This window comes from Paramisgurnus dabryanus, chromosome 4, assembly GCF_030506205.2.
Source record: "Paramisgurnus dabryanus chromosome 4, PD_genome_1.1, whole genome shotgun sequence".
Classification (NCBI taxonomy): Eukaryota; Metazoa; Chordata; class Actinopteri; order Cypriniformes; family Cobitidae; genus Paramisgurnus; species Paramisgurnus dabryanus.
This window is the reverse complement of record NC_133340.1, coordinates 18,976,348-18,990,777: the sequence shown is the minus strand read 5'-3', so window position 1 is coordinate 18,990,777 and position 14,430 is coordinate 18,976,348. Positions and strand designations below refer to the sequence as shown.

The 14,430-nt window shown below is 38.1% G+C and overlaps 1 protein-coding gene and 1 long non-coding RNA gene across 3 annotated transcripts; both read left to right on the top strand.

Annotated features, from left to right (window-relative positions):
• The first annotated feature begins 1,218 nt into the window (after nucleotides 1-1,218).
• On the top strand, nucleotides 1,219-4,196 carry LOC135752413 (uncharacterized). 2 transcript variants are annotated; one of them, XR_010533153.2, is made up of 4 exons: nucleotides 1,219-1,366; nucleotides 2,168-2,302; nucleotides 2,512-2,595; nucleotides 3,379-4,196. It is a non-coding gene; the product is annotated as an uncharacterized lncRNA (long non-coding RNA). The 2 variants fall into 2 exon arrangements; XR_012336604.1 differs by lacking the exon at nucleotides 3,379-4,196 and adding an exon at nucleotides 2,944-2,966.
• A 759-nt stretch (nucleotides 4,197-4,955) lies between these two features.
• Nucleotides 4,956-13,942, top strand: LOC135760523 (uncharacterized). Its single transcript, XM_065274534.2, has 5 exons — nucleotides 4,956-5,394; nucleotides 5,490-5,814; nucleotides 6,134-8,120; nucleotides 8,518-8,620; nucleotides 13,108-13,942. The coding sequence occupies exons 1-3, from the start codon at nucleotides 5,242-5,244 to the stop codon at nucleotides 7,102-7,104; spliced, it is 1,449 nt and encodes a 482-aa protein (XP_065130606.1). The 5' UTR covers nucleotides 4,956-5,241; the 3' UTR covers nucleotides 7,105-8,120; nucleotides 8,518-8,620; nucleotides 13,108-13,942.
• Nucleotides 13,943-14,430: the final 488 nt, after the last annotated feature.

Here is a 14,430-nt window from a genome sequence, read left to right as displayed (position 1 = left end):
CAACCTCCCAGTAACAGCGTCCAGTCAGACTCTCTTTACACAGAAGCTGAGGAACACCTTCAAATCTCTCTGGATGATCAGGATACGACTGAGGATCGTTCACATTTGCTTTCCCTTACACACTGCCGCTACATGTCCAAATCTTTGGCACTTGAAGCATCTTATTGGCGGGGGTATATATAATCTCACATCATAACAAATAAATCCAATGTACACTTTTTCAGGGAGCTTTTCCTGATCAAAATTTATCAAAACCGAGAGACTATCTTGCACATTTCCATTCCTGTTTATTTTAAGCCGTCTGACTTCATTTACCCTTGCATTTGCTATATTTCTTTTGTCATCTTCAACTGACACGTTTATCGGAATCCCAGTAATAACTCCTTTTTTCCTGAATGCCAAAGAACATTCTACTTTCTTCCCATTTATTATGTTCACTTTGATTGCTTTTGCTTGCTGTCTGTCATCTTTACAAACAATCAACAGGGCACTATTTCTTAATATCTTAGCACTCTTTATTTCTCCAATATCTTTATTTAACGATTTTGTTAACTGTACTGGATTCATACCTCCAAATGAGTCTCTTTCATCCAAAAGTTTAGCAAAAACCACATACTCCTCTCGTCTCTTTTCCTCCGTAATCAATCCCCTTTCTGAGTCACTTTCATACGTTTTATTTTTCCTTTTCTTTTTCCGTTTGTTATTTTTAGTTATCTCCCATTTTTCATACACCACGCCACCTACTTCCATACTTCCTAGATCAGTGGTTTTCAAACTGGGGGCAGGGGCCCCCAGGGGGGCCGCAGGATGGTGCCAGGGGGGCCCCTAGTTTTATGACATTTTATGAAATACATTAACTTATCATGAATTCTGTATAATTAAACCTAAAAAAATAAGGCTACTAAGCAAAAGCCCTACTTTTTTATAATTTAATGTTTTTTTGTATTAAAATGTTGAGTTTTAGAACAGTTTTTTGTCACAAATTTTCTTTGGGGGGCCGCGAAGGAATGCACTGTACACAAGGGGGGCCGCATGCTGAAAAAGTTTGGGAACCACTGTCCTATAGATCACTTCCTGATCCGTCACTTCCCTCCACACTCTCCTGTCCATTTACAATCCAGCTTTTGCCAATCGCCTTCGCCATTCTCCGTCTCGAGCTCCTTGACCTCTGTCAGTACGCGATCCGTGCCGCCTGCCCGAACTGTTTTGCGCATGCGCATAATTATGCGCATGCGCAGAAGCTCAACGTGTTTTACGACAGTTTACGACCCTACCTGATCTGTTCTACGCATGCGCGACAACCGGAGTTTAAAAATAGTGAAGAAATGCGTCATATAACAACACCGGCGAACATATGGAGGCTAAGGTAAATGACGGAAATGTTCGTTCAAAAGTTTTTAATGCAGATATACAGGCTTCTTTATGCATAAACAAGAAGGTCACTAAGACATAATATACAGTATTTCATATCAGCATGTAGTTAGCTAGCCTAGGTGGCTGGTTAGGCTTACAATGAAATGCAGTGTGTCCGGTTACCTGAAAACTTCGAGTGTTTAAACTTACATTTATTTGATGGTGTATTGGCCCTGACTAGATTCATGTGACATGTAAACTACAATCCTTGTTGATACCAGAGGTGGACACTACTTAAGTATTTTACTTTCAACATAAAAAGTATTCCTTTTTTAATCAGTGTTTTACTTTGGAAAACATACATTCCAAAGCATATTATCATATTTTTACTCCACTACATTTCATAATTTCAAGTTTTTGGTTTCCCTTCTGAAAATCCAGCTAAAACCAGCATAAGCTGGTAGCTGTTTTTGCTGGTTTAAGCTGGTCAGGCTGTTAGACAGCTGACCCACCAGCTTTGCCAGGCTGGGAGGACCAGCTTAAACCAGCTACTGCCACCTTAAAGCTTATGCTGGTTTTAGCTGGATTTTCCAGTAGGGGTGTGTTTTAATCTCTATCTTTTTATGTTTATCTAATTTATTTTTATTGTTTCGTCATGTCATCTTTGTTTTAATCCCTTTCATTGTGTGAGCATGTCACATTAAAAATGTGCAATATAAATAAAGTTGATTTAATTTGATTTAGTCTTTCATCATTATATCTATGTGTTAACATTGTAGCAGAATATGGTGAGTCAAGATATCTTTTTTTTTAGTAATTTGTATAAAGGACCAACATGGACCAGTATTTATTTCATGCTGCCCTTCGGCAGTACCTACTAAGTGGGATGTCGATGTCGCGGTTGACTGGAAGAGAGTCATGCGGGTGGCCAACCACTTCGTTGTAGATGGTAAGTTAGTTGAGATAACATTGGACAGACAGACAAACAGACCAGTAAATCAATAAATTAATCAATCATCTCTTTTTCAGACAATCATCTTTTGTATACTATTATTTTCTTTTCAGTGTTTTACATCTGCTCTTGGTTGTTTCCATTTAATGAATCTCGCACTGCATACTATTGTTTGCTTTGTGACAAATTAAATGTTGTGTTTGTAGATTTGTCCATGCTGATGGCCATGCAGCATAGTTGAAGCAGACCTGTCAGAAAACATCTCTAAGGCGCTTTGAATCCTATGACTAGTAAGTAGAACCTCAAACTACATTGCTATTCAAAGGTTTATGGTTGTGGTTTTATTTATTTAAAATGCACCCATTTCATTGCTGAAAACAACGTTATCTTGTGTATATGGTATAATATAATGTGTTTGTGTGGTTTCTGGTAAAAAAAAAAACATTATTTTCCACATACCGTACATTTTTGTAGGTTTAGATTTCCCTCCTTCCTCAAACGCATTGATTTTGTACAGAACTCCGTGATTTAAAAAGCTCTGTGTTCCTAATTGACCAGCTAATCTGTACATTGTGACGCTCCTTACCATGTTTAAAAGATTCGCTCACAATGCAATGCTAACAGGAGTAAACTTACAGGCCAAAGTGGGAGGAATTATGATATTGTCAGTCTTGTCTACATCACCAATCCCAGGAAGTAAACTGTTGCCTACAATCCGTGTGTTTGTTGTTGTCCAAGAAAAAAGATTTACAATGGAGACGATAACTTGTGTCATCTTTTACTTTGTGGTTTGTACCTTTAGCATATCGTTAACACTTACTAATACACACTTACACACCAGGAAATGCAAAAAAGTGAATCAGACCTAGTTGCACTTTACCTAAAACAGTTAAACTCTACCAGTCTTAATCAAGAAAAACACCTCTTCTAGCCAAGCATTTGCATACACATCTTATGACCTTGTTCTCCAGTGATGAAATGATAAGAAGTGCACATAAGCTTTTGCTTGAAATAATATGAACCGCAGCAATCCTAATCCTTCTAATTTTGCTTTCCTGTTTTTTTCCCATCAGGATACGCATCCTAAAATTACTAGAGGTTACGGAAGCTCCTTTTTGGATCCAGCTTCATTTGTGAAGACTTCAGATGATGTCAACACTCACAGAGACTTAAGACGATGGCAACAATAGATGAAGCAACACTCACAAAGACTTTAGATGATGGCAACTATAGATGGACATACAAAATTGCCAAATATAATATTGTAATTACTGCCCCAAAGCGCAAGTTTGCAGATTTTTAACCCACTTTATATTGTTACAAATACAATAGATGCTAACATTTGAACAGAAAATGTTTCTTCTTTATTCTTGAGTTAATTGTGCTGATTTATTCCCTTTTTTTTATCCACAGTACTTTGCCAAAATTATGTTTTGCATCATCCAAATGGTTCATTTACAAATTACAGACATTGTAACAACACAAAGTGGGTTGAAATTCTGCCAACTTACCCTATAATAATAATAATTGTCTTTTAACTGAACATGACTTTAAACACATGACTTGTATTATCTTAGAGCTATTGTGATATTAATATTGTTTTGTTTCCAGAATATTCTCCTCAGTGAGTCACTGTTACCTCGGACTGATTAAGGGATTTTTTGTAACCTTGAAACATGCATTGGTTTTACTATGGTCAAACTGCAGATCTTATTTCAAGGTTTTGTTACCATGGTTCTACTACAGTAACAATATTGAAATGCTGGAATGAAACTGTGGTAACCATATTATTTTAAATCATGGTAAATTTGTGGTTACTAAAATGCACTACTATATGTTTGTTTAAGAGCATGATTATTTTTTATGTATTAATAAACCATGGTTGATTTTATATTTACCGTGGTTTTACTGCAAATTATGGTAAAAAATTATAGAAAACGTTTGCATGGGGACAGAAAAAAAGTGTAAACTGAATGTTTCTATTCGTTGGTTAAATGCATCTGATAAATGTAAATGGATTTGTATATTTATTCTGTTTACTGAAACTAATAAATTTGCAGTTGCTATTGTATATTGTTTATTATTGTGTTGAAAGACATTTAGGTTAGAGTGATTAAACGATTATGAACAATGAGCCGCTGTGTATTAGCTGGGACGCCGTTTTGGATAATTGCCAATAAGTCTTCATTTAAATATGTTTAAAAAGAGTCTTTATTAACTACACAAAAGTGTAGCCTACAAAAATACGCTGCCAGTTGTTATGCTTAGCCGTAAAGTGTTTCACACATGCGTGGTACCAATCGCACAGTGAAATGGTGACGTTTTCTACTACGCAATTATGCGCATGCGCAATACAGATCGGGCAGGCGGCACGCATCGGGTACTGACAACGGCTGAATCCCAAACCGCCTACTTCCATACTATATAGTATGTAAAAAGCGCTACTTTGCGTACTATATAGTATGATATTGGTTTGGGATTCAGCCAACCTCCCAGCTCCCGCCGGGTCGCGAGCTCTTTCTTTCTTTAGTGGGTTTATCGGCGGACTAAAGAGCTGCAGAGCGCCTCCTGCTGTACTGGAGAGAAAGGACGCTCCACACTTCATTCATCTCTCATTCATTACACAAGATGGTTGATGTTTCTTAGTGAAAAATAAATGATAAAAGAATGAAAGGAAGAATTAGAATAACACGAACTTCTGGTGTTTATTAAAAACGAGGAATTTTACCTGACTGCGTGCAGGAGTTAAAACATCTCCAGAAGATGGCAGTAGAGTCACTCTATGAATTCAAACCGCCGTTAAAACCAACGAAGAGACACAAACATCACCCGCTGTTAGTTTACTTGAGATTTATTTTTAACGTACTTGTTGTTTTTCTCTCTTGAGTGTTTTATTGAGTGTAAACAGAGTCTTGTCTCTGTGTATTTTAGTGTTGATGATGGATGTGATGTGCTGTAAATCCGTAGGAACTGATCTGTCCATGCTGGATATTGATGATTTCATCACAGAAATCTCTCAGCTGAAGAAAGAGGTGGCGTTACTGGAGACAAAGCTGAGGTTAAGAGGAGATGAAGTACTGAAGAGAGAGGTTTGTACAGCTTAAACATCCTTTACCTGAATCAGACAACATCAAATCATTTCTAATCTTACTCTGTGTGTGTTTGTTGTGAATCTTCCACACAGGACTCCGAGCTCAGTCTGACTTTACTCTGTTATACTGAGTCAAAGCCCACAGACGCTCAGGACACTACAGTGTGTGACAGTAATCAGGGCTTACAGGATGAGGAATCTACTGATCAAACCTCCACAGAGTCTCTGGATTCTGTCTGGAACGCTGGAGAACAGCAGCAGATCCTGCAGACCAAACTCAAGATGTGTTCAGTCAAACCCATGGACTGCTCGAACCTCACGATGGAGATAAAAACTGAACCAACAGAAATAATAACTGAAACCACAGCAGATGAATATGAAGACAATCACAATGATGCTTATGATTTTATTCTGACAGGTATGTTTCCTAAATCATTGTAGTATTTGTAAAATTTTTAACTGTATGTGAGTACCTGTTTTATAAAGGAGGGTTTAAGTCACAGACTCATTAACCAAATGACAAAAAAATATAAGGACTAACATTTATTTTTAGGACAACAACTAAAAAAATTAGCTGCATATGTTTCCAAATTTTGATTTATTTGATGATCAATGACCCAGCTTTAAAAAACGGGACTGATAGCTGTCTTCAGTCTCTGTGTGAATACACACAGAATCTCAATTCATCCTTCTGTGTGAAAATCAAAGTGAATTTATTTGTTTCATTTTTCTTTCAGATGTGAAGAGTGATTTATGTTCGGATGGAAAAATAACGTCCTCGACTCTTTCCTGCATCACCGGTGGAGAGACTTTGAGCTCACAGAGACATTTAAAGAGAAAACACACAGAACAGAAACTCTGCACCAGATCTAAAATCAGCTTAACTACCTTACAAGAGAAGGAACTTCATTCACAAGAGCACAAAGAGAAGAAGATAAAGTTTCACTGTCAGCAGTGTGGAAAGGATTTTGGCTTCTTATCTTATCTGAAACGTCACATAAGTAAACACAGTCATGAAAAACCTTTCCACTGCACTGAATGTGGCAGATGTTTCAGCAGGAAAACAACTCTTGATGTTCATCAGAGAATTCACACAGGAGAAAAACCATACGAGTGTTCTCACTGTGAGAAGAGATTCAACCACAAATCTAATCTGAGGAAACATGTGCTTATACACACCAATGAGAGACCGTATCAGTGCAGTGAATGTGACAAAGCCTTTAGGGATTCAAGGTTATTAAAATCACACCAGAATATTCACTCTGAAGAGAAACCCTATCAATGTTCACACTGTGATAAACGTTTCTGTCAGAAATCTCAGCTGATACTCCATGAGAGAATTCACAATGGAGAAAAAACTTTCCACTGCACTGAATGTGGCAGATATTTCAGCAGGAAAACAAATCTTGTTATTCATCAGAGAATTCACACAGGAGAAAAACCATACAAGTGTCCTCACTGTGAGAAGAGATTCAACCACAAACCTCATCTGAAGAGTCATGTGCGTATACACACCAATGAGAGACCGCATCAGTGCAGTCAATGTGACAAAGCCTTTAGGGATTCAAGTTCATTAAAATTACACCAGACAATTCACTCTGAAGAAAAACACTATCAATGTTCACACTGTGATAAACGTTTCTGTCAGAAATCTCAGCTGATAGTCCATGAGACAATTCACACTGGAGTAAAAATCTCATCACTGTAATGTTTGTGGGAAGAGTTTTAGGCAACATGCTAAGGTTTTAAAGCACCAGCGAGTTCATACAGGAGAGAAAACTTACAAATGCTCTCAGTGTGAGAAGACGTTTGCTCGATCAGAACACTTAAAAGCCCATCAGAGAGTTCATACTGGAGAGAAACCTTACGTCTGCTCAATCTGTGGAAAGAGCTTCCCACATTTATTTAGTTTTAGAGTTCATGAGAGAGTTCACACTGGAGAGAACCCTCATCACTGTAGTGTCTGTGGGAAGAGTTTCAGTCAACGTGAACATTTAGTGAGACACCAGAGAAATCATACAGGTGAAAGACCTTACAAAAGATCTCAGTGTGAGAAGTCGTTTACTCAGTCAAGTAATTAAAAGTCCATGAGAGAGTTCAAACAGGAGAGAAACCTTCATGTCTGCTCGATCTGTGGAGAGAGATTCTTATTCTGGAAGTCTTCAGCATCATCAGAAGAAACACGCTAAAGAACGAAGTACACTGAAATCATTGTAGTGTTTGTCTTGACACACTGGTTGTGTATATGCGATGAGAATATTTGATTCGATAATGTACTACAACAAAAACAATTTATTTCTATGACTTTACATTGACCTTGGTTATTTGTGGTGCCAAAAGCAAAGATTTAGTTCTCATCGCCAGGTAACATTTATAAACTCTCTAAATTTTTACTATTAATGTTTTTGTGTGATTGATCAGTGTGTTATATTGCTTGAATTGAATGTTGAATTAATTCGTCGTGGCCCATGTAGCAGTGCTTCTCCTTCTGAGAATATAGTTCTCAGTATATATACTGTTAAAAGATGGCTGTGTCTCATATCACCTTGTTATTTGTACATTGTGTGACTATACAAATCACAACACATTAATAGGAAAATGTTTGCGTTATTTTGTCACTTATTGGGAGCAGTTTGCTAGCTGGAGCCATTCACTTCCAGACTTTGTGCTAAGCTAGCGAGGGCTGCGTCAGACAGAGTTACACCACGCACGGAAATGAGAAAGGTATGTATGGACTTCTCTAACTAAGGGGGATACGGTGAATAATCTAAATTCCCAAAATCTGGGCGTGTTCCTTTAAGGTTTTTGCAGCAGAAGACTTCATCAAATTACTGATGTGTTGTCAAGCAGTTTAAATTGGAGAAGTCCAAATAACTTCTGTTGTCGTTTAATTTGATTTACAATTTTAAGTGTTTTTCCTTTGTGAGTTAAAGTATCTACAAAAGAAAGTTATTGATTTGTAAAATGTTTTAATAAAGAAATGCTGACCCAAAAAACTGAATCTACCATGTATAGCAATGAGCAACATCAGAATATGGAGCTATTTAACACTTTAATTTTTTGAGCGTTTGGTCTGCATTTTTGTAATGACTATTGCAATGGATTTTTTTGGTCCATCTAGGAACAAAGTGATGAAAAGGATGAAAATGAGACGAGCCCTTGTCCTTTGTGCACGACCTGTGTACCTGCGTGAAGATGTCTTCAAGTTCTTCAGGAACTGCAATGTAAGTGTCCCTGCAAGTAAGCCTACGATGGCCCTTTATGGGCCCACTCAGGGCTAGTCTAATGGCGCTTTTCCATTGCATAGTACCCCACGGTTTAGTTTAGTTTGGGTCGGGTCAGCTTACTTTTGGGAGCTTTTCCATTGGGTGCAGTACGTAGTACCCAATACTTTTTTTTGTACCACCTCGGTTGGGGTTCCAAGCGACCCGAGCTGATACCAAACGTGACGCGAAAACACTATAGCGATGACGCTTCTCTCAGACCAATCAGTGACCTACAATGTAAATATTAGCTTTAGCTTACTGCTAGCTTGCGCTGCCTTGAGCATACATGTTGTTATCTGTGTTCTGCTATAAGTTTCCAAACACCCTTTTAGCGATGAAAAACATCCACAGGTTGAGAATCCGGGACACAATAACAGTTTTTTCCAGACTTGCAGTTTGTGGCGGCACATTCGCGACGTGCACGTCTGTATTATAAATGCATAAATGCAACTTGAATGAGGCTCAGCAGAGCGCCGTCGACTGACGCCACGGGTCGGGTGTTTGAACAGAAACTGTCATGTGAGACAGAGGTAGTTATAAACGCGATGTGCAAACATCTATTTGTGGTGGCCAATTTTAATTTTGTGGTAGACTGAGAAATAAATGAATGTATGGGAATGTACAACAACGCTCTCACGTGTATGATGTCACAGCAGTAGGCAGCATAAATATAACGACACGCCTATAATCCCTCCCACTACGAAGTGATACTAAACTCGATGGAAAAGCTAACCACACCAAAGTGAGGTGAGCTGACCCGACCCAAACTAAACTAAACCGTGGGGTACTATGCAATGGAAAAGCGCCATAAGGGCCCCGCGCAGGTTTGCTCATTGGCAAAACGTTGGCCCTTTAGCGCTGGCCCTGCGCGGGCAGCCCTCACTTAGCCCCCAGGAAGCCCTCATACAGAAAAATCCCCAGAGTTAAATGAACACTGCTGGATGTATATATTGTCCCATCTTACAGAGTGTTAAAAAGTAACAATGAAGCAGAATAAAAGCTCTGTTATCCCGTCTCTCACCATCTCTGTCTGAAACCTAAAATTGCATTTCACATCTTACTTGTAGAGTCATTTTCTTAACTTATGTTAAGATGTTGGCTGTTTCATTTAAAGTCACCATTATTGTGATCAGTGGTTGTTTTAATTGGACTTTGACTCTTGACCGTTGGTTTGTTAGTGTTTTCTAACTGCTATATCTAAGTGTGTTTGAAACACATGTTATAGCAAAGAAAAGACAATAGTAATTGAATATTGATGGTTGATACATAAACAACATCAAACATAAACATTTAATGAACAGATTTAATAATATAGTTATTCCCCCTTATCAGAAGCATCATTTTCTGTTAATAATGAAATACTACAGTGTAAGGTCCAAAACTCTCATAGCAGGTTATTATTCTGAAGGATTTTCATAGTGTGTACATAAACATTAACCGCTGCATAATGTAGATGCACAGACATCAAGAATCAGAGTATGAATCTCAACAATGGTGACAAAGAAAATGGTAAATAAAGGTCATTATTTATTCATGCCGCAGTGCATTCTGGAAGTCCTGGATGAGATTTGTAATTTGTTGATACCCAGCATGCATTGCAGCATGAAACTTTTCATTTTATTGTCACCATCATTGTGATTCATACTCTGATTCTTGATATTTGTGTGTCTACATCATGCAGCGGTTAATTTTAAGTGTCAGTGTTTCAAAATTCTTCAGAAAGACAAACAGCTAAGAGCGAGCTGGATCTCGTACTGTAGTATCACATTGTCAGAGATGCTTCTCATAAGTGTGCAAACAATACATTAATACATTCATTTTCATATGATGATGTTTAGACTTTATTTACTGAACTGACCACCACCAAAGTTTAGCACTCTGCCATAACAAACATGTCTTAAACACACAAAGTTATAACAATCAAACGATTGAACAATGTAAGAGTCACGAGTCAAGTTTAACTAAATCAAACACTGATCACAATAGTGGTGACTTTAAATGAAACAAAATCTCAACCTAAGTAAGAAAATGACTCTACAAGTAAGATGTAAAATGCAATTTTAGATTTCAGACAGAGATGGTGAGAGAGAGGATAACAGCGCTTTTAATTCTGCTTCATTGTTACTTTTTAACACTCTGTAAGATGGGACAATATATACATCCAGCAGTGTTCATTTAACTCCGGGGATTTCTCTATGTGAGGGCTTCCTGGGGGCCCCCCTAGGGGCCAACGTTTCGCCAGTGAGCAAACCTGTGCGGGGCCCTTAGGCTATGCCCATACAGGCCCATCGTAAGCTTACTTGCAGGGGTACTGGCCTCACTACCAATCCCTTTGCCTACAGTAGCTATTCAGTCAGCTTTACATATGACATCACTCAACGGACTCTAGCAATCGCCTGTGATTCTCATGCGCGTCTCATCAGTAAAGCCGGTTTGGTGATTAGTAGTAAATTGCCTTCACCTGCTTTCAGATGGAGCGGCATTTACTACACAGAGCTGTATTTCACCAAGAAGCTTGGCAAAATCGCATTCATAATCGAAGACGATCTTTCACGATTATGAACGCGATTTTGCCTAGCTTTCAGTGAAATACGGCTCTGTGTAGTAAATGCCGCTTTATCTGAAAGCAGGTGATAGTGGTTTACTACTAATCACCGTATTGGCTTTACTAATGAGACACGCATGAGAATCGCAGATGATTTTTTTTTCGCCAGCTCTACCGGGTGGTATTCCAGAAAGCAGGTTATTTGAAAACTTAGAGTGAACCCTGAGATAAGAAAAAACTCTTGACCTATCCATTCCAAAGGGAAACCGTAACCCAGGAACAGCTCTCATGAGCCTAAAATAAAACATTGAACAACATTCAGCCACTTCCTCAAAGGCTAATATAAAAGAAAGTGATGTTAAATTCAATATGAAAAGACAACTGCATTTACATTTACATTTAGTCATTTAGCAGACGCTTTTGTCCAAAGCGACTTACAAGTGAGGTAAACAATAGAAGCAATTATGGCAACATAAGACAGCAATACATAAGTGCACTGGAAATAGTCTCATCAAGTCCAACACAATATACATAGCCAAGGGTATGTTAGTAGCCAAGGGTATGTTAGTAGTTTTTTATTTTTTTTTTATTTTTTAGATAAAGAGGAAGGTAGATAGAGAAAGAGATAAAGAGAAGGGTAACTAAATAAAGATAGTAAATCTGTAATTAGGAAGTTAGGTAATGGTGGAAGAGATGGGTTTTTAGCCGAGTCTTAAAGACAGCTACAGTGTCAGCTGATCGTGTCACTACCGGCAGATCATTCCACAGTTGTGGGACAGTTCCTGAGAAGGTACGCGTTAGTGTTTTTTTCCCTTTTTGAGATGGTACCACAAGTCGTCGCTCGGTGGCAGAGCGCAGTGATCGAGAGGGTACATAAGGCTCTATAAGCAAGCGAAGGTAAGGGGGTGCTGACCCAGTGGTGGTTTTAAAGGCCAGGAGCAGAGCCTTAAATTTGATGCGGGCTGCTATAGGAAGCCAGTGTAACTTGACAAAGAGAGGAGTGACGTGCGCCCTCTTTGGCTCATTGAAGACCACTCTTGCCGCTGCGTTCTGAATCATCTGTAAGGGTTTGGTCGTGCAGGCTGGAAGTCCTGCCAGTAGCGCATTGCAGTAGTCCAGCCTGGACAGGACAAGAGCTTGGACCAGGACCTGCGTAGCATGCTCATCTAGGAAAGGTCTAATTTTCCTAATATTGTAGAGGATGAATCTACAAGAGCGAGCGGTGCTGGCAACATGCTCCGTGAAGCTAAGCCGATCATCAATGACCACTCCCAGGTTTTTGGCCGTCTTGGAAGGCGTGATGGTCGAGGAACCTAGCTGAATGGAAAAGTTGTGCTGAATCTTAAAACTCAGTGACTGGTCTGTGATTTTTATTACGGCCGCAGCTAGAAAATGTCTGCTTCCTGTTTTCTTTCCTGTTGTCATGGAGAATCTCATTATTGGAGCTCCATTGATGATGGCTTTTTACTAGTCGTCATGCAGGAGCTCTACTAAGAGTTAACATACTCAGAGTTGACTTGCCTAACTCAGATCAGCTGTTCTGGAACTGAAAACTCAGTTTCACTTCAACAGGGTAAGTCAACTCAGAGTTCAGGGTTAGGCTCAGAGTTTGTTGAACCTCCTTTCTGGAATACCCGCATAACCTGAAGTTTACTTGAGTTGTTATTCTTCAAACTGGCATGTAGAAATTACATAAATAAAAAGGTAAGTATAAAGCATTCAATTAAACAAAAAGTATGCGAACAGATAGGTGTGAAACTAACATAAGATATCAGCATATGTAAATAGTTTAAACATATAGGTTAGTTGCAGGCTAAGTGACAGTTATGTCTTAACATCATTAGAATGTTTTGTGTCCTTGAGGGTCTGAACTCATTCTTGTCTTATTTGTGTTTTATAGTCACCAGATGGTCCAGACCTCACTGACACTCCGGTGGCTCTCTTGAACAGTCTTCATGTATGACCCTACTGATGGTGCCCTCTTCAGCCCTGAGAGGATCAGTATTGTCGTGGAGGATGAAATACTTGTGAGTGGTCCCATAAATCTGGTTTGACTAATTTCTCCTGCTCTTTGGGTACATCTATGCAATAGACTTTCAGTACCCAAAGAATCACGAGCTTACATTGAGATTTATCCCAAAAGTTGCCATGCGTCTTGAGGACAACAAACCACTGAAATGGCGTCTATTGATGCTGAAGAATGATTTGTTAAATGAGTGGAGAATGGATTATTTGTTGAGATTTTTAGGATATTTAGATATTTAGTGTCCCCCCCCCTCTTTATAAATGTAACCCTTTGCCTCTTTTACCTCAGATTTAAGACGTGACACTATTTGCCTGTTCTACCTCAGATTTAATACATTTATTGTTAAATATGAAAAACATTGACATTCAATTCATGCACTATACATGTTTAATGTTTTGTTGCCTTATGCCTACCTTGATGTTGCCAGCTGAAGTATGGCACAGTAGAAACCAGCACTTTATTCAAATGTTTAATTTAAAGAAAAAGTGATTTGCAGCCTTCAAGGTACAGTAGTGGGAAAATGTTTTTAAATCGTGTTAAATGACTCCACATTCTAATAGTTGTTATTGCTGTTGAGGATAGATTATACTTAGAATCTTGTTAAATTATATCTCAAATCCTTTGTGAGTTTTAATCCTAATTTTTACTGAATATAATGAAATATTATTAGAACCAAAATACTGAATCTACCCTCTGAAGCATTGACCACCATCAGAATATGGAAATAATAACACAGTGTACGGTACTTTATAAAAACAAAGTATGTTTTAGTCTTTTTCTTTTGTTTTAGTTTATCACAAGCACTTTGTTTTGACAGACCTGTATTAATTTGTGCCTTTTAAAAGCACATTGTGTTTAATAAAAAAGTTGTTAAATTGTCACTGTGGTGTCACTTTTGTGTTTTCTAACATTACTAGCTGATATAACTGAATATTTATTCATAAATATTAATTAAGAATATAAAAAATGTGGGTGTATTTCCCACATTATATGAGTTTAGGAATATAAAATTTTTTGAGTGTATTTCCCACATTATGAGTTGAGGAATATTTAAATTTTTGAGTGTATTTCCCACAATATATTAGTTGAAGAATATTTAACATTTTGAGTGAAATACTCCCTAATTATAAGTTGAGGAATATAAATATTTATAAGATAACATTGAGATAATTTAAGGCAACTGAAATTGTAATTTTT